The sequence below is a fragment of the Salvelinus alpinus genome, chromosome 6 (assembly GCF_045679555.1).
Source record: "Salvelinus alpinus chromosome 6, SLU_Salpinus.1, whole genome shotgun sequence".
NCBI classification, from domain to species: Eukaryota; Metazoa; Chordata; class Actinopteri; order Salmoniformes; family Salmonidae; genus Salvelinus; species Salvelinus alpinus.
The window spans coordinates 89326080-89352501 of NC_092091.1; the positions used below are offsets into that span (position 1 = coordinate 89326080).

A 26422-nucleotide genomic window follows, 5' to 3' on the forward strand; every position below is an offset into this window, starting at 1 on the left:
TATGTATCAACACATAATTGTTGTGATGAACAAAATAGCAAGTAGATGTATTCCAGGGAGTGGTCTGCTACATTGTCCTTCAATAATAAACCCCCCCCCCCCCCAGAAAATATAATTTAAGTTATTTCGCCCTCTTGTGTCTTTAAAACGTTACTCCATTCGACATCGCGGGCCAAAATGCGCATGAACCGTTCGATTTTCGACGTCCGGGGACAGATTCTCGCTAGACCAATAGGAAGACAGTTTGTTTGCCCTCTGTTGAAGGATTACTTCCGGGCACACCGTCCACCGCTAGCTCGTCGAAATCAAAATGTATGAAGTGGATATTTTCCGCGCTTCAAGATAGTGCAATAATTTATGACGACTTCTGCTGTTTTAACAACAACAAAATATTGGTCGTGTGCATTTACTACTATCCGGGTTGTTTCGTTAGCTAGCTAGCTAGCTGGAAAACAAGAGTTGCGATCTTCGTGAAAGGCACTTTCTTACCGCTTGTTAAAGAAGATGTCTGCGGAAGAGGCGGTAGACAAAACAACCCCGGCGGACGCGAGTGCGGGAGATGGCGGAGACGAGGAAGAAGAGTGGCTCTACGGAGGTAAAGAGGTGTTACAATGAATAAAACATTAGCTAAGTTGTTCCAGTTATAACTAAGCCACATGCAACTAGCTACAACTACAAATCGTTAGCACAGGTGCTACCTATTTAGCACAGTAGTTGCTGTAGCTAGCTTGCTAAAGCATAAGCCGTGGTGCTGCATGTGTTGGCCTAGCGTACTGTAAACGTCAAGCCGGCTCACTAACGCTACAGCATATCCTTCAGGAATGCACCAAAGATTTGCACTTTGCTCAGCTTGTAGTTATCTAGGTACCGGTATGTGGAAAAATACAATGGACGGGAAGAAGCATTGGATATGAATGGTTCGTTTGCATTGATCTTCTGAACCAACAAACGTGGCTAGCTAGCTATGTACGTTATATAACTAGGTCACGTGAGATATTGTAATCTATGACTTTATTGTTTACATTTTACCGTTAGTTAATGAATGGTCGTTTCCCTTCTAGATGATGATGAGAGAGCTGATGAAGAAGAGGCCAAACTAACCGCTGCTGTCAGGTGACTTCCTCGCCCTCCACCCGTTTGTGTCTAAGCCTGTTACTGAGTCGTCTCAACTTTCTCTGTTGTCTACAGGATGTGTCAGAATGTATTGGTGATATTTACACCCTCAGTCTGTGTTGGTGATATTTACACCCTCAGTCTGAATGTGATGGTGGTATTTACACCCTCAGTCTGAATGTGTTGGTGATATTTACACCCTCAGTCTGTGTTGGTGATATTTACACCCTCAGTCTGTGTTGGTGGTATTTACACCCTCAGTCAGAATGTATTGGTGATATTTACACCCTCAGTCTGAATGTGTTGGTGATATTTACACCCTCAGTCTGAATGTGTTGGTGGTATTTACACCCTCAGTCTGAATGTGTTGGTGGTATTTACACCCTCAGTCTGAATGTGTTGGTGATATTTACACCCTCAGTCTGAATGTGTTGGTGATATTTACACCCTCAGTCTGTGTTGGTGATATTTACACCCTCGGTCTGAATGTGTTGGTGATATTTACACCCTCAGTCTGAATGTGTTGGTGGTATTTACACCCTCAGTCTGAATGTGTTGGTGATATTCACACCCTCAGTCTGAATGTGTTGGTGATATTTACACCCTCAGTCTGAATGTGTTGGTGATATTCACACCCTCAGTCTGAATGTGTTGGTGATATTTACACCCTCAGTCTGAATGTGTTGGTGGTATTTACACCCTCAGTCTGAATGTGTTGGTGATATTCACACCCTCAGTCTGAATGTGTTGGTGATATTTACACCCTCAGTCTGAATGTGTTGGTGATATTCACACCCTCAGTCTGAATGTGTTGGTGATATTTACACCCTCAGTCTGTGTTGGTGATATTTACACCCTCGGTCTGAATGTGTTGGTGATATTTACACCCTCAGTCTGAATGTGTTGGTGATATTTACACCCTCAGTCTGAATGTGTTGGTGGTATTTACACCCTCAGTCAGAATGTGTTGGTGGTATTTACACCCTCAGTCTGAATGTGTTGGTGATATTCACACCCTCAGTCTGAATGTGTTGGTGGTATTTACACCCTCAGTCTGAATGTGTTGGTGGTATTTACACCCTCAGTCTGAATGTGTTGGTGGTATTTACACCCTCAGTCTGAATGTGTTGGTGATATTTACACCCTCAGTCTGAATGTGTTGGTGGTATTTACACCCTCAGTCTGAATGTGTTGGTGATATTTACACCCTCAGTCTGAATGTGTTGGTGGTATTTACACCCTCAGTCTGAATGTGTTGGTGATATTTACACCCTCAGTCTGAATGTGTTGGTGGTATTTACACCCTCAGTCTGACTGTGTTGGTGATATTTACACCCTCAGTCTGACTGTGTTGGTGATATTTACACCCTCAGTCTGAATGTGTTGGTGATATTTACACCCTCAGTCTGACTGTGTTGGTGATATTTACACCCTCAGTCTGAATGTGTTGGTGATATTTACACCCTCAGTCTGAATGTGTTGGTGATATTTACACCCTCAGTCTGAATGTGTTGGTGATATTTACACCCTCAGTCTGAATGTGTTGGTGATATTTACACCCTCAGTCTGAATGTGTTGGTGATATTTACACCCTCAGTCTGAATGTGTTGGTGATATTTACACCCTCAGTCTGAATGTGTTGGTGATATTTACACCCTCAGTCTGTGTTGGTGATATTTACACCCTCAGTCTGAATGTGTTGGTGATATTTACACCCTCAGTCTGTGTTGGTGATATTTACACCCTCGGTCTGAATGTGTTGGTGATATTTACACCCTCAGTCTGAATGTGTTGGTGATATTTACACCCTCAGTCTGAATGTGTTGGTGGTATTTACACCCTCAGTCTGAATGTGTTGGTGGTATTTACACCCTCAGTCTGAATGTGTTGGTGATATTTACACCCTCAGTCTGAATGTGTTGGTGATATTTACACCCTCAGTCTGACTGTGTTGGTGATATTTACACCCTCAGTCTGAATGTGTTGGTGGTATTTACACCCTCAGTCTGAATGTGTTGGTGATATTTACACCCTCAGTCTGAATGTGTTGGTGGTATTTACACCCTCAGTCTGAATGTGTTGGTGATATTTACACCCTCAGTCTGTGTTGGTGATATTTACACCCTCAGTCTGAATGTGTTGGTGATATTTACACCCTCAGTCTGAATGTGTTGGTGATATTTACACCCTCAGTCTGTGTTGGTGATATTTACACCCTCGGTCTGAATGTGTTGGTGATATTTACACCCTCAGTCTGAATGTGTTGGTGATATTTACACCCTCAGTCTGAATGTGTTGGTGGTATTTACACCCTCAGTCTGAATGTGTTGGTGGTATTTACACCCTCAGTCTGAATGTGTTGGTGATATTCACACCCTCAGTCTGAATGTGTTGGTGGTATTTACACCCTCAGTCTGAATGTGTTGGTGATATTTACACCCTCAGTCTGAATGTGTTGGTGGTATTTACACCCTCAGTCTGAATGTGTTGGTGATATTTACACCCTCAGTCTGAATGTGTTGGTGGTATTTACACCCTCAGTCTGAATGTGTTGGTGATATTTACACCCTCAGTCTGAATGTGTTGGTGGTATTTACACCCTCAGTCTGACTGTGTTGGTGATATTTACACCCTCAGTCTGAATGTGTTGGTGATATTTACACCCTCAGTCTGACTGTGTTGGTGATATTTACACCCTCAGTCTGAATGTGTTGGTGATATTTGCACCCTCAGTCTGAATGTGTTGGTGATATTTACACCCTCAGTCTGAATGTGTTGGTGATATTTACACCCTCAGTCTGAATGTGTTGGTGATATTTACACCCTCAGTCTGAATGTGTTGGTGATATTTACACCCTCAGTCTGAATGTGTTGGTGATATTTACACCCTCAGTCTGAATGTGTTGGTGGTATTTACACCCTCAGTCTGAATGTGTTGGTGATATTTACACCCTCAGTCTGAATGTGTTGGTGATATTTACACCCTCAGTCTGAATGTGTTGGTGGTATTTACACCCTCAGTCAGAATGTGTTGGTGATATTTACACCCTCAGTCTGAATGTGTTGGTGATATTTACACCCTCAGTCTGAATGTGTTGGTGATATTTACACCCTCAGTCTGAATGTGTTGGTGATATTTACACCCTCAGTCTGAATGTGTTGGTGGTATTTACACCCTCAGTCTGAATGTGTTGGTGGTATTTACACCCTCAGTCTGAATGTGTTGGTGATATTTACACCCTCAGTCTGAATGTGTTGGTGATATTTACACCCTCAGTCTGAATGTGTTGGTGATATTTACACCCTCAGTCTGAATGTGTTGGTGATATTTACACCCTCAGTCTGAATGTGTTGGTGATATTTACACCCTCAGTCTGAATGTGTTGGTGGTATTTACACCCTCAGTCTGAATGTGTTGGTGGTATTTACACCCTCAGTCAGAATGTGTTGGTGATATTTACACCCTCAGTCTGAATGTGTTGGTGATATTTACACCCTCAGTCTGAATGTGTTGGTGGTATTTACACCCTCAGTCTGAATGTGTTGGTGATATTTACACCCTCAGTCTGAATGTGTTGGTGGTATTTACACCCTCAGTCTGAATGTGTTGGTGGTATTTACACCCTCAGTCTGAATGTGTTGGTGATATTTACACCCTCAGTCTGAATGTGTTGGTGATATTTACACCCTCAGTCTGAATGTGTTGGTGATATTTACACCCTCAGTCTGAATGTGTTGGTGATATTTACACCCTCAGTCTGAATGTGTTGGTGATATTTACACCCTCAGTCTGAATGTGTTGGTGGTATTTACACCCTCAGTCTGAATGTGTTGGTGGTATTTACACCCTCAGTCTGAATGTGTTGGTGGTAATTACACCCTCAGTCTGAATGTGTTGGTGGTAATTACACCCTCGGTCTGAATGTGTTGGTGGTATTTACACCCTCAGTCTGAATGTGTTGGTGGTAATTACACCCTCGGTCTGAATGTGTTGGTGATATTTACACCCTCAGTCTGTGTTGGTGATATTTACACCCTCAGTCTGAATGTGTTGGTGATATTTACACCCTCAGTCTGTGTTGGTGATATTTACACCCTCAGTCTGAATGTGTTGGTGATATTTACACCCTCAGTCTGTGTTGGTGATATTTACACCCTCAGTCTGAATGTGTTGGTGATATTTACACCCTCAGTCTGAATGTGTTGGTGATATTTACACCCTCAGTCTGAATGTGTTGGTGATATTTACACCCTCAGTCTGAATGTGTTGGTGATATTTACACCCTCAGTCTGAATGTGTTGGTGATATTTACACCCTCAGTCTGAATGTGTTGGTGATATTTACACCCTCAGTCTGAATGTGTTGGTGATATTTACACCCTCAGTCTGAATGTGTTGGTGATATTTACACCCTCAGTCTGAATGTGTTGGTGGTATTTACACCCTCAGTCTGACTGTGTTGGTGATATTTCCACTCTCAGTCTGAATGTGTTGGTGATATTTACACCCTCAGTCTGAATGTGTTGGTGATATTTACACCCTCAGTCTGAATGTGTTGGTGATATTTCCACCCTCAGTCTGAATGTGTTGGTGATATTTACACCCTCAGTCTGAATGTGTTGGTGATATTTCCACCCTCAGTGCTCCTGTTCCTGCTACGGAGTCAGATGAGGCAGCTACTACGGGCAACGGAGTGGAAGCTCAGGTAAGACCTCTTCTCCAGTGTGTCCCAAGTGGCACCATATCCCCCTATAGTGCTCCAGGCCCTACTATGTTATGTGTAGAAGAGATGGGTTCTGATCCGGTTTCTGTCTCTGTCTGTTTGTTTCTCTCTCCTCCCCCTTCTCTCTCTTTCCCCCCCTCTTTTTCCATCTCTCTCCCTATCCCCCTTACCTCTCCCTCTCTATTCCCTCTTTCCCTCTCTATCCCCTCTCTCTCTCTTTCCCTCTCTATCACTCCTCTCTCTCTCCTCCCCCTTCTCTCTCTTTCCATCTCTCTCTCTCTCCTACCCTCTCTTTCTCTCTCTCTCTATCTCTCTCTCTATCCCCTCTCTCTCTCTCTCTCTCTCTCTCTCAGGAGAAGGAGCCAGGAGATGATGATGACAGTGATAGCGACAGTGACGATGATGACGATGATGTTCGCGTCACCATCGGAGACATCAAGACCGGAGCCCCACAGTACACGTACGTGTCTTTAAAGTAGAGGTCGACCGATTATGATTTTTCAACTCCGATTCCGATTTATTGGAGGACCAAAAAAAAGCCGATACCGATTAATTGGCCGATTTGTATATATGTATTTGGAATAATGACAATTACAACAATACTGAATGAACACTTTTATTTTAACTTAATATAATACATAAATAAAAATCTATTTAGGCTCAAGTAAATAATGAAACATGTTCAATTTGGTTTAAATAATGCAAAAACACAATGTTGGAGAAGAAAGTAAAAGTGCAATATGTGCCATGTAAGAAAGCTAACGTTTAAGTTCCTTGCTCAGAACATGAGAACATATGAAAGCTGGTGGTTCCTTTTAACATGAGTCTTCAATATTCCCAGTTAAGAAGCTTTAGGTTGTAGTTATAGCACTATATCTCTCTATACCATTTGTATTTCATATACCTTTGACTATTGGATGTTCTTATAGGCACTTTAGTATCGCCAGCCTAATCTCGGGAATTGATAGGCTTGAAGTCATAAACAGCTCAATGCTTGATGCATTGCTAAGAGCTGCTGGCAAACGCAGGAAAGTGCTGTTTGAATGAATGCTTACGAGCCTGCTGCTGCCTACCACCGCTAAGTCAAACTGCTCTATCAAATATCAAATCATAGACTTAATTATAATATAATAAACACACAGAAATACGAGCTTTAGGTCATTAATATGGTCAAATCCGGAAACTATCATTTCGAAAACAAAACGTTTATTCTTTCAGTGAAATACGGAACCGTTCTGTATTTTATCGAACAGGTGGCATCCGTACGTCTAAATATTTCTGTTACGTTGCACAACCTTCAGTGTTATGTCATAATTATGTAAAAATCGGGCAATTTAATTACGGTCTTTGCTAGGAAGAAATGGTCTTCACACAGTTCGCAACGAGCCAGGCGGCCCAAACTGCTGCATATACCCTGACTCTGCTTGCACAGAACGCAAGAGAAGTGACACAATTTCCCTAGTTAGTATTGCCTGCTAACATGAATTTTTGGGGCCTCCCGGGTGGCGCAGTGGTTCTGGGTTCGAGCCCAGGCTCGGTCGCAGCCGGCCGCGATCAGGAGGCCCATGGGGCGGCGCACAATTGGCCCTCACATTGGTGCGGCTGGCTTCCGGGTTGGATGTGCATTGTGTCAAGAAGCAGTGCGGCTTGGTTGGGTTGTGTTTCGGAGGACGCGTGGCTCTCGACCTTCGCCTCTCCCGAGTCCGTACGGGAGTTGCAGCGATGAGACAAGACTGTAACTACTACCAATTGGGGAGAAAAAAGGTAAAATAAAAAATAAATAAAACATGAATTTCTTTTAACTAAATATGCAGGTTTAATTTTTTTAAAGAAAGGCATTGATGTTTATGGTTAGGTACAACGACAGTGCTTTTTTCTCGAATGCGCTTGTTAAATCGTCACCTGTTTGGCAAAGTAGGCTGTGATTCGATGATAAATTAACAGCCACCGCATTGAATATTTGCAACGCAGGGACAAGCTAGTTAAACTAGTAATATCATCAACCATGTGCAGTTAACTAGTGATTATGTTAAGATTGATTGTTTTTTATAAGATAAGTTTAATGCTAGCTACGGTCATTAGAGGGATAGTTCACCCGTAATGTTAAAGGAATAGTTCACCCCTACGGTCTTTAAAGGGATAGTTCACCCGTAATGTCTTTAAAGGGATAGTTCACCCGTAATGTCTTTAAAGGGATAGTTCACCCGTAATGTCTTTAAAGGGATAGTTCACCCTACGTTCTTTAAAGGGATAGTTCACCCTACGTTCTTTAAAGGGATAGTTCACCCGTAATGTCTTTAAAGGGATAGTTCACCCGTAATGTCTTTAAAGGGATAGTTCACCCGTAATGTCTTTAAAGGGATAGTTCACCGCAATGTCTAAGCCGATCTGTCCTTATTATTCCCAGATAAGGGGTTTCAAGTACAGCTGATGAGCCTGAATTCATGTATTGTATTTCACAGCCTTTGACGCTGTAGCGTTAAATTGTGTGTTGTTGTTGTTGACATGTCTGGTTTGTTGTTGTAGAACGTATGGAGTGGCTCCTGTTAACCTGAACATAAAGACAGCGGGAGCCAGACCCTATGGAACAGGTACTGTAGTGTTCTGTCCATCACCTGTTCTATGCACCTGATTTTACATAGGCCTACATGTAGTGGGAAATGTATAGTACAGGCTAATATAGGTGTCCATTCCCATCGCCGTGTCTTGATAGGTGTCCATTCCCACCGCCGTGTCTCGATAGGTGTCCGTTCCCACCGCCGTGTCTGGATAGGTGTCCATTCCCACCGCCGTGTCTGGATAGGTGTCCATTCCCATCGCCGTGTCTTGATAGGTGTCCATTCCCACCGCCGTGTCTTGATAGGTGTCCATTCCCATCACCGTGTCTGGATAGGTGTCCATTCCCACCGCCATGTCTGGATAGGTGTCCATTCCCACCGCCGTGTCTGGATAGGTGTCCATTCCCACCGCCGTGTCTTGATAGGTGTCCATTCCCACCACCATAGGTGTCTATTCCCACTGCCGTGTCTGGATAGGTGTCCATTCCCACCGCCGTGTCTGGATAGGTGTCCATTCCCACCACCATAGGTGTCTATTCCCACCGCCGTGTCTTGATAGGTGTCCATTCCCACCACCATAGGTGTCCATTCCCACCACCATAGGTGTCCATTCCCACCACCATAGGTGTCCATTCCCACCGCCATGTCTGGATAGGTGTCCATTCCCACCGCCGTGTCTGGATAGGTGTCCATTCCCACCGCCGTGTCTGGATAGGTGTCCATTCCCACCACCATAGGTGTCCATTCCCACCGCCGTGTCTTGATAGGTGTCCATTCCCACCACCATAGGTGTCCATTCCCACCTCCGTGTCTTGATAGGTGTCCATTCCCACCACCATAGGGGTCCATTCCCACCGCCGTGTCTGGATAGGTGTCCATTCCCACCGCCGTGTCTCGATAGGTGTCCATTCCCACCGCCGTGGCTGGATAGGGGTCCATTCCCACCGCCGTGTCTGGATAGGGGTCCATTCCCACCGCCGTGTCTGGATAGGTGTCCATTCTCACCGCCGTGGCTCGATAGGTGTCCATTCCCACCACCGTGTCTGGATAGGTGTCCATTCCCACCACCATAGGTGTCCATTCCCACCGCCATGTCTTGATAGGTGTCCATTCTTACCGCCGTGTCTCGATAGGTGTCCATTCCCACCACCGTGTCTGGATAGGTGTCCATTCCCACCGCCGTGTCTTGATAGGTGTCCATTCCCACCGCCGTGTCTGGATAGGTGTCAATTCCCATCGCCGTGTCTTGATAGGTGTCCATTCCCACCGCCGTGTCTTGATAGGTGTCCATTCCCACCACCATAGGTGTCCATTCCCACCGCCATGTCTGGATAGGTGTCCATTCCCACCACCATAGGTGTCCATTCCCACCGCCGTGTCTCGATAGGTGTCCATTCCCACCGCCGTGTCTCGATAGGTGTCCATTCCCACCGCCGTGTCTCGATAGGTGTCCATTCCCACCGCCGTGTCTGGATAGGTGTCCATTCCCACCGCCTTGTCTCGATAGGTGTCCATTCCCACCGCCGTGTCTCGATAGGTGTCCATTCCCACCGCCGTGTCTGGATAGGTGTCCATTCCCACCGCCGTGTCTGGATAGGTGTCCATTCCCACCGCCTTGTCTCGATAGGTGTCCATTCCCACCGCCGTGTCTCGATAGGTGTCCATTCCCACCGCCGTGTCTCGATAGGTGTCCATTCCCACCGCCGTGTCTCGATAGGTGTCCATTCCCACCGCCGTGTCTCGATAGGTGTCCATTCCCACCGCCGTGTCTCGATAGGTGTCCATTCCCACCGCCGTGTCTCGATAGGTGTCCATTCCCACCGCCGTGTCTCGATAGGTGTCCATTCCCATCGCCGTGTCTTGATAGGTGTCCATTCCCACCACCATAGGTGTCGATTCCCATCGCCGTGTCAGGGGCGGTTAAGTGGAACTAGATGGTATAAATGTAGATATTGTTGTTTTAAATTTTTGATTGATGTACTAAATTGTCCTCTGTATATTACTGGTCGATATTCTAAATGGTTTATTTTCTATGTGGTGGTTTGGTTTCTATTCTCTCTAGTAGGGAACAAGTTGAAGGGTGTGGATCTGGAGGCCCCGGGCAACATCAATGGAGTCCCAGTGGTGGAGGTGGACATGGAGACATTCGAGGAGAAACCCTGGAGGAAACCAGGTACGTGTTACTGTGTCTTCTGACAGACACAGTATGTGGACCAATCAGAAGGGCTACTGTGACAAACAGAAGAGGCTGGGGGGTTACATTTCTGATTGGTCCACTTTTACACTGAGAGGCTTGGTAGGAGTTTGTAAAAAATAAACGATTGTGTCTGTAGGTGCTGACCTGTCTGTCTTTCTCTCTCTCTGTGTGTGTGTAGGTGCTGACCTGTCTGACTACTTTAACTATGGGTTCAACGAGGACACGTGGAAGGGCTACTGTGACAAACAGAAGAGGCTGAGGATGGGCCTGGAGGTCGTTAACATCTCCTCCACTACCAGCAAAATCACTGTAAGATAAAACACCTCCTCCACCACCAGCAAAATCACTGTAAGATACAACACCTCCTCCACTACCAGCTAAATCACTAAGATACAACACCTCCTCCACTACCAGCTAAATCACTGTAAGATACAACACCTCCTCCACTACCAGCTAAATCACTGTAAGATACAACACCTCCTCCACTACCAGCTAAATCACTGAGATACAACATATCCTCCACTACCAGCTAAATCACTAAGATACAACACCTCCTCCACCACCAGCTAAATCACTAAGATACAACACCTCCTCCACTACCAGCTAAATCACTAAGATACAACACCTCCTCCACCACCAGCTAAATCACTAAGATACAACACCTCCTCCACTACCAGCTAAATCACTAAGATACAACACCTCCTCCACCACCAGCTAAATCACTGTAAGATACAACACCTCCTCCACTACCAGCTAAATCACTGTAAGATACAACACCTCCTCCACTACCAGCTAAATCACTGATACAACACCTCCTCCACTACCAGCTAAATCACTGTAAGATAAAACACCTCCTCCACCACCAGCTAAATCACTGATACAACACCTCCTCCACTACCAGCTAAATCACTGTAAGATACAACACCTCCACTACCAGCAAAATCACTGTAAGATACAACACCTCCTCCACTACCAGCTAAATCACTGAGATACAACACCTCCTCCACTACCAGCTAAATCACTAAGATACAACACCTCCTCCACTACCAGCTAAATCACTGTAAGATACAACACCTCCTCCACTACCAGCTAAATCACTAAGATACAACACCTCCTCCACTACCAGCTAAATCACTAAGATACAACACCTCCTCCACTACCAGCTAAATCACTAAGATACAACACCTCCTCCACTACCAGCTAAATCACTGAGATACAACACCTCCTCCACTACCAGCTAAATCACTGAGATACAACACCTCCTCCACTACCAGCTAAATCACTGAGATACAACACCTCCTCCACTACCAGCTAAATCACTGTAAGATACAACACCTCCTCCACTACCAGCTAAATCACTGTAAGATACAACACCTCCTCCACTACCAGCTAAATCACTAAGATACAACACCTCCTCCACTACCAGCTAAATCACTGTAAGATACAACACCTCCTCCACTACCAACTAAATCACTGTAAGATACAACACCTCCTCCACTACCAGCTAAATCACTAAGATACAACACCTCCTCCACTACCAGCTAAATCACTGAGATACAACACCTCCTCCACTACCAGCTAAATCACTAAGATACAACTCCTCCTCCACTACCAGCTAAATCACTGAGATACAACACCTCCTCCACTACCAGCTAAATCACTGTAAGATACAACACCTCCTCCACTACCAGCTAAATCACTGAGATACAACACCTCCACTACCAGCTAAATCACTAAGATACAACACCTCCTCCACTACCAGCTAAATCACTGAGATACAACTCCTCCTCCACTACCAGCTAAATCACTGAGATACAACACCTCCTCCACTACCAGCTAAATCACTAAGATACAACACCTCCTCCACTACCAGCTAAATCACTAAGATACAACACCTCCTCCACTACCAGCTAAATCACTAAGATACAACACCTCCTCCACTACCAGCTAAATCACTGAGATACAACACCTCCTCCACTACCAGCTAAATCACTGAGATACAACACCTCCTCCACCACCAGCTAAATCACTAAGATACAACACCTCCTCCACTACCAGCTAAATCACTAAGATACAACACCTCCTCCACTACCAGCTAAATCACTAAGATACAACACCTCCTCCACTACCAGCTAAATCACTAAGATACAACACCTCCACTACCAGCTAAATCACTGAGATACAACACCTCCTCCACCACCAGCTAAATCACTGAGATACAACACCTCCTCCACTACCAGCTAAATAACTGTAAGATACAACACCTCCTCCACTACCAGCTAAATCACTGAGATACAACACCTCCTCCACTACCAGCTAAATCACTAAGATACAACACCTCCTCCACTACCAGCTAAATCACTAAGATACAACACCTCCTCCACTACCAGCTAAATCACTAAGATACAACACCTCCACTACCAGCTAAATCACTGAGATACAACACCTCCTCCACCACCAGCTAAATCACTAAGATACAACACCTCCTCCACTACCAGCTAAATAACTGTAAGATACAACACCTCCTCCACTACCAGCTAAATCACTGAGATACAACACCTCCTCCACTACCAGCTAAATCACTGAGATACAATACCTCCTCCACTACCAGCTAAATCACTAAGATACAACACCTCCTCCACTACCAGCTAAATCACTAAGATACAACACCTCCTCCACTACCAGCTAAATCACTGAGATACAACACCTCCTCCACTACCAGCTAAATCACTGTAAGATACAACACCTCCTCCACTACCAGCTAAATCACTGTAAGATACAACACCTCCTCCACTACCAGCTAAATCACTGAGATACAACACCTCCTCCACTACCAGCTAAATCACTAAGATACAACACCTCCTCCACTACCAGCTAAATCACTAAGATACAACACCTCCTCCACTACCAGCTAAATCACTAAGATACAACACCTCCTCCACTACCAGCTAAATCACTGAGATACAACACCTCCACTACCAGCTAAATCACTGAGATACAACACCTCCTCCACTACCAGCTAAATCACTGAGATACAACACCTCCTCCACTACCAGCTAAATCACTAAGATACAACACCTCCTCCACTACCAGCTAAATCACTGAGATACAACACCTCCTCCACTACCAGCTAAATCACTGAGATACAACACCTCCTCCACTACCAGCTAAATCACTAAGATACAACACCTCCTCCACTACCAGCTAAATCACTAAGATACAACACCTCCTCCACTACCAGCTAAATAACTGTAAGATACAACACCTCCTTCACTACCAGCTAAATCACTAAGATACAACACCTCCTCCACTACCAGCTAAATCACTAAGATACAACACCTCCTCCACTACCAGCTAAATAACTGTAAGATACAACACCTCCTCCACTACCAGCTAAATCACTGAGATACAACACCTCCTCCACTACCAGCTAAATCACTGAGATACAACACCTCCTCCACTACCAGCTAAATCACTAAGATACAACACCTCCTCCACTACCAGCTAAATCACTGTAAGATACAACACCTCCTCCACTACCAGCTACATCACTGTAAGATACAACACCTCCTCCACTACCAGCTAAATCACTGAGATACAACACCTCCTCCACTACCAGCTAAATAACTGTAAGATACAACACCTCCTCCACTACCAGCTAAATCACTGAGATACAACACCTCCTCCACTACCAGCTAAATCACTAAGATACAACACCTCCTCCACTACCAGCTAAATCACTAAGATACAACACCTCCTCCACTACCAGCTAAATCACTAAGATACAACACCTCCTCCACTACCAGCTAAATAACTGTAAGATACAACACCTCCTTCACTACCAGCTAAATCACTAAGATACAACACCTCCTCCACTACCAGCTAAATCACTAAGATACAACACCTCCTCCACTACCAGCTAAATAACTGTAAGATACAACACCTCCTCCACTACCAGCTAAATCACTGAGATACAACACCTCCTCCACTACCAGCTAAATCACTGAGATACAACACCTCCTCCACTACCAGCTAAATCACTAAGATACAACACCTCCTCCACTACCAGCTAAATCACTAAGATACAACACCTCCTCCACTACCAGCTAAATCACTGAGATACAACACCTCCTCCACTACCAGCTAAATCACTGAGATACAACACCTCCTCCACTACCAGCTAAATCACTAAGATACAACACCTCCTCCACTACCAGCTAAATCACTGTAAGATACAACACCTCCTCCACTACCAGCTACATCACTGTAAGATACAACACCTCCTCCACTACCAGCTAAATCACTGAGATACAACACCTCCTCCACTACCAGCTAAATAACTGTAAGATACAACACCTCCTCCACTACCAGCTAAATCACTGAGATACAACACCTCCTCCACTACCAGCTAAATCACTAAGATACAACACCTCCTCCACTACCAGCTAAATCACTAAGATACAACACCTCCTCCACTACCAGCTAAATCACTAAGATACAACACCTCCTCCACTACCAGCTAAATAACTGTAAGATACAACACCTCCTTCACTACCAGCTAAATCACTAAGATACAACACCTCCTCCACTACCAGCTAAATCACTAAGATACAACACCTCCTCCACTACCAGCTAAATAACTGTAAGATACAACACCTCCTCCACTACCAGCTAAATCACTGAGATACAACACCTCCTCCACTACCAGCTAAATCACTGAGATACAACACCTCCTCCACTACCAGCTAAATCACTAAGATACAACACCTCCTCCACTACCAGCTAAATCACTAAGATACAACACCTCCTCCACTACCAGCTAAATCACTGAGATACAACACCTCCTCCACTACCAGCTAAATCACTGTAAGATACAACACCTCCTCCACTACCAGCTAAATCACTGTAAGATACAACACCTCCTCCACTACCAGCTAAATCACTGAGATACAACACCTCCTCCACTACCAGCTAAATCACTAAGATACAACACCTCCTCCACTACCAGCTAAATCACTGAGATACAACTCCTCCTCCACTACCAGCTAAATCACTGAGATACAACACCTCCTCCACTACCAGCTAAATCACTGAGATACAACTCCTCCTCCACTACCAGCTAAATCACTGAGATACAACACCTCCTCCACTACCAGCTAAATCACTGAGATACAACTCCTCCTCCACTACCAGCTAAATCACTGAGATACAACTCCTCCTCCACTACCAGCTAAATCAATGAGATACAACACCTCCTCCACTACCAGCTAAATCACTAAGATACAACACCTCCTCCACTACCAGCTAAATCACTAAGATACAACACCTCCTCCACTACCAGCTAAATCACTGAGATACAACACCTCCTCCACTACCAGCTAAATCACTGTAAGATACAACACCTCCTCCACTACCAGCTAAATCACTGTAAGATACAACACCTCCTCCACTACCAGCTAAATCACTGAGATACAACACCTCCTCCACTACCAGCTAAATCACTAAGATACAACACCTCCTCCACTACCAGCTAAATCACTGAGATACAACTCCTCCTCCACTACCAGCTAAATCACTGAGATACAACACCTCCTCCACTACCAGCTAAATCACTGAGATACAACTCCTCCTCCACTACCAGCTAAATCACTGAGATACAACACCTCCTCCACTACCAGCTAAATCACTGAGATACAACTCCTCCTCCACTACCAGCTAAATCACTGAGATACAACTCCTCCTCCACTACCAGCTAAATCAATGAGATACAACACCTCCTCCACTACCAGCTAAATCACTGAGATACAACTCCTCCTCCACTACCAGCTAAATCACTGAGATACAACACCTCCTCCACTACCAGCTAAATCACTGAGATACAACACCTCCTCCACTACCAGCTAAATCACTGAGATACAACACCTCCTCCACTACCAGCTAAATCACTGAGATACAACACCTCCTCCACTACCAGCTAAATCACTGAGATACAACAACTCCTCCACTACCAGCTAAATAACTGTAAGATACAACACCTCCTCCACTACCAGCTAAATCACTGAGATACAACACCTCCTCCACTACCAGCTAAATCACTGAGATACAACACCTCCTCCACTACCAGCTAAATCACTGTAAGATACAACACCTCCTCCACTACCAGCTAAATCACTAAGATACAACACCTCCTCCACTACCAGCTAAATCACTAAGATACAACACCTCCTCCACTACCAGCTAAATCACTAAGATACAACACCTCCTCCACTACCAGCTAAATCACTAAGATACAACACCTCCTCCACTACCAGCTAAATCACTGTAAGATACAACACCTCCTCCACTACCAGCTAAATCACTAAGATACAACACCTCCTCCACTACCAGCTAAATCACTGAGATACAACACCTCCTCCACTACCAGCTAAATCACTGAGATACAACACCTCCTCCACTACCAGCTAAATCACTGAGATACAACACCTCCTCCACTACCAGCTAAATCACTAAGATACAACACCTCCTCCACTACCAGCTAAATCACTGAGATACAACACCTCCTCCACTACCAGCTAAATCACTGAGATACAACACCTCCTCCACTACCAGCTAAATCACTAAGATACAACACCTCCTCCACTACCAGCTAAATCACTGTAAGATACAACACCTCCTCCACTACCAGCTAAATCACTGTAAGATACAACACCTCCTCCACTACCAGCTAAATCACTGAGATACAACACCTCCTCCACTACCAGCTAAATCACTAAGATACAACACCTCCTCCACTACCAGCTAAATCACTGAGATACAACTCCTCCTCCACTACCAGCTAAATCACTGAGATACAACACCTCCTCCACTACCAGCTAAATCACTGAGATACAACTCCTCCTCCACTACCAGCTAAATCACTGAGATACAACACCTCCTCCACTACCAGCTAAATCACTGAGATACAACTCCTCCTCCACTACCAGCTAAATCACTGAGATACAACTCCTCCTCCACTACCAGCTAAATCACTGAGATACAACACCTCCTCCACTACCAGCTAAATCACTGAGATACAACTCCTCCTCCACTACCAGCTAAATCACTGAGATACAACACCTCCTCCACTACCAGCTAAATCACTGAGATACAACACCTCCTCCACTACCAGCTAAATCACTGAGATACAACACCTCCTCCACTACCAGCTAAATCACTGAGATACAACACCTCCTCCACTACCAGCTAAATCACTAAGATACAACACCTCCTCCACTACCAGCTAAATCACTAAGATACAACACCTCCTCCACTACCAGCTAAATAACTGTAAGATACAACACCTCCTCCACTACCAGCTAAATCACTAAGATACAACACCTCCTCCACTACCAGCTAAATCACTAAGATACAACACCTCCTCCACTACCAGCTAAATAACTGTAAGATACAACACCTCCTCCACTACCAGCTAAATCACTGAGATACAACACCTCCTCCACTACCAGCTAAATCACTGAGATACAACACCTCCTCCACTACCAGCTAAATCACTAAGATACAACACCTCCTCCACTACCAGCTAAATCACTAAGATACAACACCTCCTCCACTACCAGCTAAATCACTGAGATACAACACCTCCTCCACTACCAGCTAAATCACTGAGATACAACACCTCCTCCACTACCAGCTAAATCACTGTAAGATACAACACCTCCTCCACTACCAGCTAAATCACTGTAAGATACAACACCTCCTCCACTACCAGCTAAATCACTGAGATACAACACCTCCTCCACTACCAGCTAAATCACTAAGATACAACACCTCCTCCACTACCAGCTAAATCACTAAGATACAACACCTCCTCCACTACCAGCTAAATCACTAAGATACAACACCTCCTCCACTACCAGCTAAATCACTGAGATACAACACCTCCTCCACTACCAGCTAAATCACTGAGATACAACACCTCCACTACCAGCTAAATCACTGAGATACAACACCTCCTCCACTACCAGCTAAATCACTAAGATACAACACCTCCTCCACTACCAGCTAAATCACTGAGATACAACACCTCCTCCACTACCAGCTAAATCACTGAGATACAACACCTCCTCCACTACCAGCTAAATCACTAAGATACAACACCTCCTCCACTACCAGCTAAATCACTAAGATACAACACCTCCTCCACTACCAGCTAAATCACTAAGATACAACACCTCCTCCACCACCAGCTAAATAACTGTAAGATACAACACCTCCTCCACTACCAGCTAAATCACTGAGATACAACACCTCCTCCACTACCAGCTAAATCACTGAGATACAACACCTCCTCCACTACCAGCTAAATCACTAAGATACAACACCTCCTCCACTACCAGCTAAATCACTAAGATACAACACCTCCTCCACTACCAGCTAAATCACTGAGATACAACACCTCCTCCACTACCAGCTAAATCACTGTAAGATACAACACCTCCTCCACTACCAGCTAAATCACTGTAAGATACAACACCTCCTCCACTACCAGCTAAATCACTGAGATACAACACCTCCTCCACTACCAGCTAAATCACTAAGATACAACACCTCCTCCACTACCAGCTAAATCACTAAGATACAACACCTCCTCCACTACCAGCTAAATCACTAAGATACAACACCTCCTCCACTACCAGCTAAATCACTGAGATACAACACCTCCTCCACTACCAGCTAAATCACTGAGATACAACACCTCCACTACCAGCTAAATCACTGAGATACAACACCTCCTCCACTACCAGCTAAATCACTGAGATACAACACCTCCTCCACTACCAGCTAAATCACTAAGATACAACACCTCCTCCACTACCAGCTAAATCACTAAGATACAACATCTCAATTCCCTTCCTTCTCTGTCTCATTGAATTGCCATATGATAATCAGTGTAAAACAGATAAACCAGAGTTGTTTAAAACCAAGATAGCCATTTAACGATGATGTTATAAACCTAAAGATGTCCTACTCTACTCCCCTCAGGTTCAGCAGGGCAGGACAGGGAATGAGAAGGAAGTGAGTTTACCCATCCACACGTCCAAACCTGACTTCCCCACTCCAGCCAGTCTCTACAAGTCATCCATGAACATGAACACTACCAGGTAAGAGCTGTACACGGGTCCTCAGATGAATAAGAGCCATAATGTTAGCCTAGGACAGGTAGAGACAGACGATGAGGTTAGCATAGGACGGATAGAGACAGACGGTGAGGTTAGCATAGGACAGGTAGAGACAGATGGTGAGGTTAGCCTAGGACAGGTAGAGACAGATGGTGAGGTTAGCATAGGACAGGTAGAGACAGATGGTAAGGTTAGCCTAGGACAGGTAGAGACAGACGGTGAGGTTAGCATAGGACAGGCAGAGACAGATGTGGGGGTTAGCCTAGGACAGGTAGAGACAGATGGTGAGGTTAGCCTAGGACAGGTAGAGACAGACGGTGAGGTTAGCATAGGACAGGTAGAGACAGACGGTGAGGTTAGCCTAGGACAGGTAGAGACAGACGGTGAGGTTAGCCTAGGACAGGTAGAGACAGACGGTGAGGTTAGCATAGGACAGGTAGAGACAGACGGTGAGGTTAGCCTAGGACAGGTAGAGACAGACGGTAAGGTTAGCCTAGGACAGGTAGAGACAGACTGTGAGGTTAGCCTAGGACAGGTAGAGACAGACTGTGAGGTTAGCCTAGGACAGGTAGAGACAGACTGTGAGGTTAGCCTAGGACAGGTAGAGACAGACGGTGAGGTTAGCCTAGGACAGGTAGAGACAGATGGTAAGGTTAGCCTAGGACAGGTAGAGACAGACTGTGAGGTTAGCCTAGGACAGGTAGAGACAGACGGTGAGGTTAGCCTAGGACAGGTAGAGACATGAGAGAGACTCATGTATTAGCTCTGGTAGAGGATTTGGCAAAATACGGTCTGGCAGTAGACACACAGACAGACAGGCAGACAGACAGGCAGACACACAGACGGGCAGACAGACAGACGGACAGACAGGCAGACAGGCGGACACAGACAAGCTTGCTTCCTTTTTTGTTCTCCTCTCACTGTACACCTGAATGAGTTCCTCTGAGTGTGTGAGGGGAGGTCTAACTGTTTCCTCCTCTCCCTCCCCTCCCTCCCTCTGATGGTAGGATCTCCCCCCCCCAGTGGACTGCTCCCCCCGTCCAGGACATGTCCTACTATACGTGAGTGGGATGGGGCTTGTTCACACAACACACTGATTACATCCATGTACAGTAGTGTGTCTTTTCCAGATGCTATTTAAAAAAATTAAAAAATTATAATTTTACGTTCCCTCAGCCGATAAACTAGTAACAAACGACGTAGTTGCATCCCGTCATAAGGGCACAACGTGGTAGCCAGCAGTTGTCACCACGGCAACGTTAAGTTTAACGGGAGTCATCACCTTGGCAACAGTGAACACATTTAAATGCAACAGATGTATGCACATTGATGACTCGTGTGTGTGTGTGTGTGTGTGTGTGTGTGTGTGTGTGTGTGTGTGTGTGTGTGTGTGTGTGTGTGTGTGTGTGTGTGTGTGTGTGTGTGTGTGTGTGTGTGTGTGTGTGACAGGTGGTAGCCATGTTATAGACATGTAATAACAGATTCTACATCATGTGTATTAGTACTGCTGTGTGTTGTCCTTTCTGACTTTAGTGTCCTGTCACTGATCTGTGTTGTGGTGGTAAGGTACCCCGTTCTCTGCATGTGGCTGTGTATTAGTTGGTAGAGAGTATAGACGGTAAACTCAGCTTTAATGACTGAGTAGACGGCAGGTAGTCTAGTGGTTTAAGAGCATTGGGCCCGTAACCGAAAGGTTGCTTGTTCGAATCCCAGAGCCAACGAGGTGAAACATCTCATGTGCCCTTGAGCAAGGCACTTAGCCGTGACAGCTCCTGTAAGTTGTTGTGGAGAAGATGGTCTGCTAAATGACTCGCGTTGTACGGTGTGATTGTGTTCAGGAAGACCAGCGGTACAATCGACGTGATTGGAGGAGGGACTGCTACCATCAGCAGAGTGGAGGGACGACGAAGACACAACCTGGAGGGAAACAACATCCAGGTACACACACACACACCTGGAGAGAAATAACATCCAGGTACACACACACACACCTGGAGAGAAACAACATCCAGGTACACACACACACACCTGGAGAGAAATAACATCCAGGTACACACACACACACCTGGAGAGAAATAACATCCAGGTACACACACACACACCTGGAGAGAAATAACATCCAGGTACACACACACACACCTGGAGAGAAACAACATCCAGGTACACACACACACACCTGGAGAGAAATAACATCCAGGTACACACACACACACACACCTGGAGAGAAACAACATCCAGGTACACACACACACACCTGGAGAGAAACAACATCCAGGTACACACACACACACCTGGAGAGAAATAACATCCAGGTACACACACACACACCTGGAGAGAAATAACATCCAGGTACACACACACACACCTGGAGAGAAACAACATCCAGGTACACACACACACACCTGGAGAGAAATAACATCCAGGTACACACACACACACCTGGAGAGAAACAACATCCAGGTACACACACACACACCTGGAGAGAAATAACATCCAGGTACACACACACACACACCTGGAGAGAAACAACATCCAGGTACACACACACACACCTGGAGAGAAATAACATCCAGGTACACACACACACACCTGGAGAGAAACAACATCCAGGTACACACACACACACCTGGAGGGAAATAACATCCAGGTACACACACACACACACACCTGGAGAGAAACAACATCCAGGTACACACACACACACCTGGAGGGAAATAACATCCAGGTACACACACACACACCTGGAGAGAAATAACATCCAGGTACACACACACACACCTGGAGAGAAACAACATCCAGGTACACACACACACACCTGGAGGGAAATAACATCCAGGTACACACACACACACCTGGAGAGAAACAACATCCAGGTACACACACACACACCTGGAGGGAAATAACATCCAGGTACACACACACACACCTGGAGAGAAACAACATCCAGGTACACACACACACACCTGGAGGGAAATAACATCCAGGTACACACACACACACCTGGAGGGAAATAACATCCAGGTACACACACACACACCTGGAGAGAAATAACATCCAGGTACACACACACACACCTGGAGAGAAATAACATCCAGGTACACACACACACACCTGGAGAGAAATAACATCCAGGTACACACACACACACCTGGAGAGAAATAACATCCAGGTACACACACACACACCTGGAGAGAAACAACATCCAGGTACACACACACACACCTGGAGAGAAATAACATCCAGGTACACACACACACACCTGGAGAGAAATAACATCCAGGTACACACACACCTGGAGAGAAATAACATCCAGGTACACACACACACACCTGGAGAGAAATAACATCCAGGTACACACACACACACACACCTGGAGAGAAATAACATCCAGGTACACACACACACACCTGGAGGGAAATAACATCCAGGTACACACACACCTGGAGAGAAATAACATCCAGGTACACACACACACACCTGGAGAGAAATAACATCCAGGTACACACACACACACCTGGAGAGAAATAACATCCAGGTACACACACACACACCTGGAGAGAAATAACATCCAGGTACACACACACACACCTGGAGAGAAACAACATCCAGGTACACACACACACACCTGGAGGGAAATAACATCCAGGTACACACACACACACCTGGAGGGAAATAACATCCAGGTACACACACACACACCTGGAGAGAAATAACATCCAGGTACACACACACACACCTGGAGAGAAATAACATCCAGGTACACACACACACACCTGGAGAGAAATAACATCCAGGTACACACACACACACCTGGAGAGAAATAACATCCAGGTACACACACACACACCTGGAGAGAAACAACATCCAGGTACACACACACACACCTGGAGAGAAATAACATCCAGGTACACACACACACACCTGGAGAGAAATAACATCCAGGTACACACACACCTGGAGAGAAATAACATCCAGGTACACACACACACACCTGGAGAGAAATAACATCCAGGTACACACACACACACACACCTGGAGAGAAATAACATCCAGGTACACACACACACACCTGGAGGGAAATAACATCCAGGTACACACACACCTGGAGAGAAATAACATCCAGGTACACACACACACACCTGGAGAGAAATAACATCCAGGTACACACACACACACCTGGAGAGAAATAACATCCAGGTACACACACACACACCTGGAGAGAAATAACATCCAGGTACACACACACACACCTGGAGAGAAATAACATCCAGGTACACACACACCTGGAGAGAAATAACATCCAGGTACACACACACACACCTGGAGAGAAATAACATCCAGGTACACACACACACACCTGGAGAGAAATAACATCCAGGTACACACACACACACCTGGAGAGAAACAACATCCAGGTACACACACACACACCTGGAGAGAAATAACATCCAGGTACACACACACACACCTGGAGAGAAATAACATCCAGGTACACACACACACACCTGGAGAGAAATAACATACAGGTACACACACACACACCTGGAGAGAAATAACATCCAGGTACACACACACCTGGAGAGAAATAACATCCAGGTACACACACACACACCTGGAGGGAAATAACATCCAGGTACACACACACACACCTGGAGAGAAATAACATCCAGGTACACACACACACACCTGGAGAGAAATAACATCCAGGTACACACACACACACCTGGAGAGAAATAACATCCAGGTACACACACACCTGGAGAGAAATAACATCCAGGTACACACACACACACCTGGAGAGAAATAACATCCAGGTACACACACACCTGGAGAGAAATAACATCCAGGTACACACACACACACCTGGAGAGAAATAACATCCAGGTACACACACACACACCTGGAGGGAAATAACATCCAGGTACACACACACACACCTGGAGAGAAACAACATCCAGGTACACACACACACACCTGGAGAGAAACAACATCCAGGTACACACACACACACCTGGAGAGAAATAACATCCAGGTACACACACACACACCTGGAGAGAAATAACATCCAGGTACACACACACACACCTGGAGAGAAACAACATCCAGGTACACACACACACACCTGGAGAGAAACAACATCCAGGTACACACACACACACCTGGAGAGAAATAACATCCAGGTACACACACACACACCTGGAGAGAAATAACATCCAGGTACACACACACACACCTGGAGAGAAACAACATCCAGGTACACACACACACACCTGGAGAGAAATAACATCCAGGTACACACACACCTGGAGAGAAACAACATCCAGGTACACACACACACACCTGGAGAGAAATAACATCCAGGTACACACACACACACCTGGAGAGAAACAACATCCAGGTACACACACACACACCTGGAGAGAAACAACATCCAGGTACACACACACACACCTGGAGAGAAATAACATCCAGGTACACACACACACACACACCTGGAGAGAAACAACATCCAGGTACACACACACACACCTGGAGAGAAACAACATCCAGGTACACACACACACACACACACACACACACACACACACACACACACCTGGAGAGAAATAACATCCTGGTACACACACACACACACACACACACACACACACACACACACACACACACACACACACACACACACACACACACACACACACACACCTGGAGAGAAATAACATCCTGGTACACACACACACACACACACACACACACACACACACACACACACCTGGAGAGAAATAACATCCTGGTACACACACACACACACACACACACACACACACACACACACACACCTGGAGAGAAACAACATCCTGGTACACACACACCTGGAGAGAAACAACATCCAGGTACACACACACACACACACCTGGAGAGAAACAACATCCTGGTACACACACACACACACACACACCTGGAGAGAAACAACATCCTGGTACACACACACACACACACACACACACCTGGAGAGAAACAACATCCTGGTACACACACACACACACACACACCTGGAGAGAAACAACATCCTGGTACACACACACACACACACACACCTGGAGAGAAACAACATCCTGGTACACACACACACACACACACCTGGAGAGAAACAACATCCTGGTACACACACACACACACACACACCTGGAGAGAAACAACATCCTGGTACACACACACACACACACACCTGGAGAGAAACAACATCCTGGTACACACACACACACACACACCTGGAGAGAAACAACATCCTGGTACACACACACACACACACACACACACACACCTGGAGAGAAACAACATCCAGGTACACACACACACCTGGAGGGAAACAACATCCAGGTACACACACACACAGACACACACACACACACACCTGGAGAGAAACAACATCCAGGTACACACACACACACACACACACACACATACACACACACACACACACACACCTTGAGAGAGACAACATCCTGGTACACACACACACACAACTCAATATTAGGAAGTTGGTCTTAATGTTTTGTAAACTCAGTGTATATTATGTGAGCTAAACCAGAAAAATATATATTATTAATTTAAATAAAATAATGAGCCATACATTGACACATCGAGTCCAAAA

At 45.4% G+C, this 26422-nt stretch overlaps 1 protein-coding gene across 2 annotated transcripts in view; it reads left to right on the forward strand.

The window, feature by feature from the left end:
* The first annotated feature begins 246 nt into the window (after positions 1–246).
* The window catches only part of fip1l1b (FIP1 like 1b (S. cerevisiae)), a 44332-nt gene continuing 18156 nt past the window's right edge, over positions 247–26422 (forward strand). Inside the window, exons 1-10 of one of the 2 annotated variants that reach the window (XM_071408294.1) lie at positions 247–595; positions 1062–1113; positions 5755–5818; positions 6190–6296; positions 8363–8427; positions 10457–10567; positions 10770–10900; positions 19634–19752; positions 20778–20831; positions 21609–21708. In XM_071408294.1, coding sequence (XP_071264395.1) covers positions 505–595; positions 1062–1113; positions 5755–5818; positions 6190–6296; positions 8363–8427; positions 10457–10567; positions 10770–10900; positions 19634–19752; positions 20778–20831; positions 21609–21708 — 894 coding nt within the window. In that variant the 5' untranslated portion in view covers positions 247–504. The remainder of the gene's footprint in view (positions 596–1061; positions 1114–5754; positions 5819–6189; positions 6297–8362; positions 8428–10456; positions 10568–10769; positions 10901–19633; positions 19753–20777; positions 20832–21608; positions 21709–26422) is intronic. The other variant, XM_071408295.1, reaches the window with a different exon arrangement.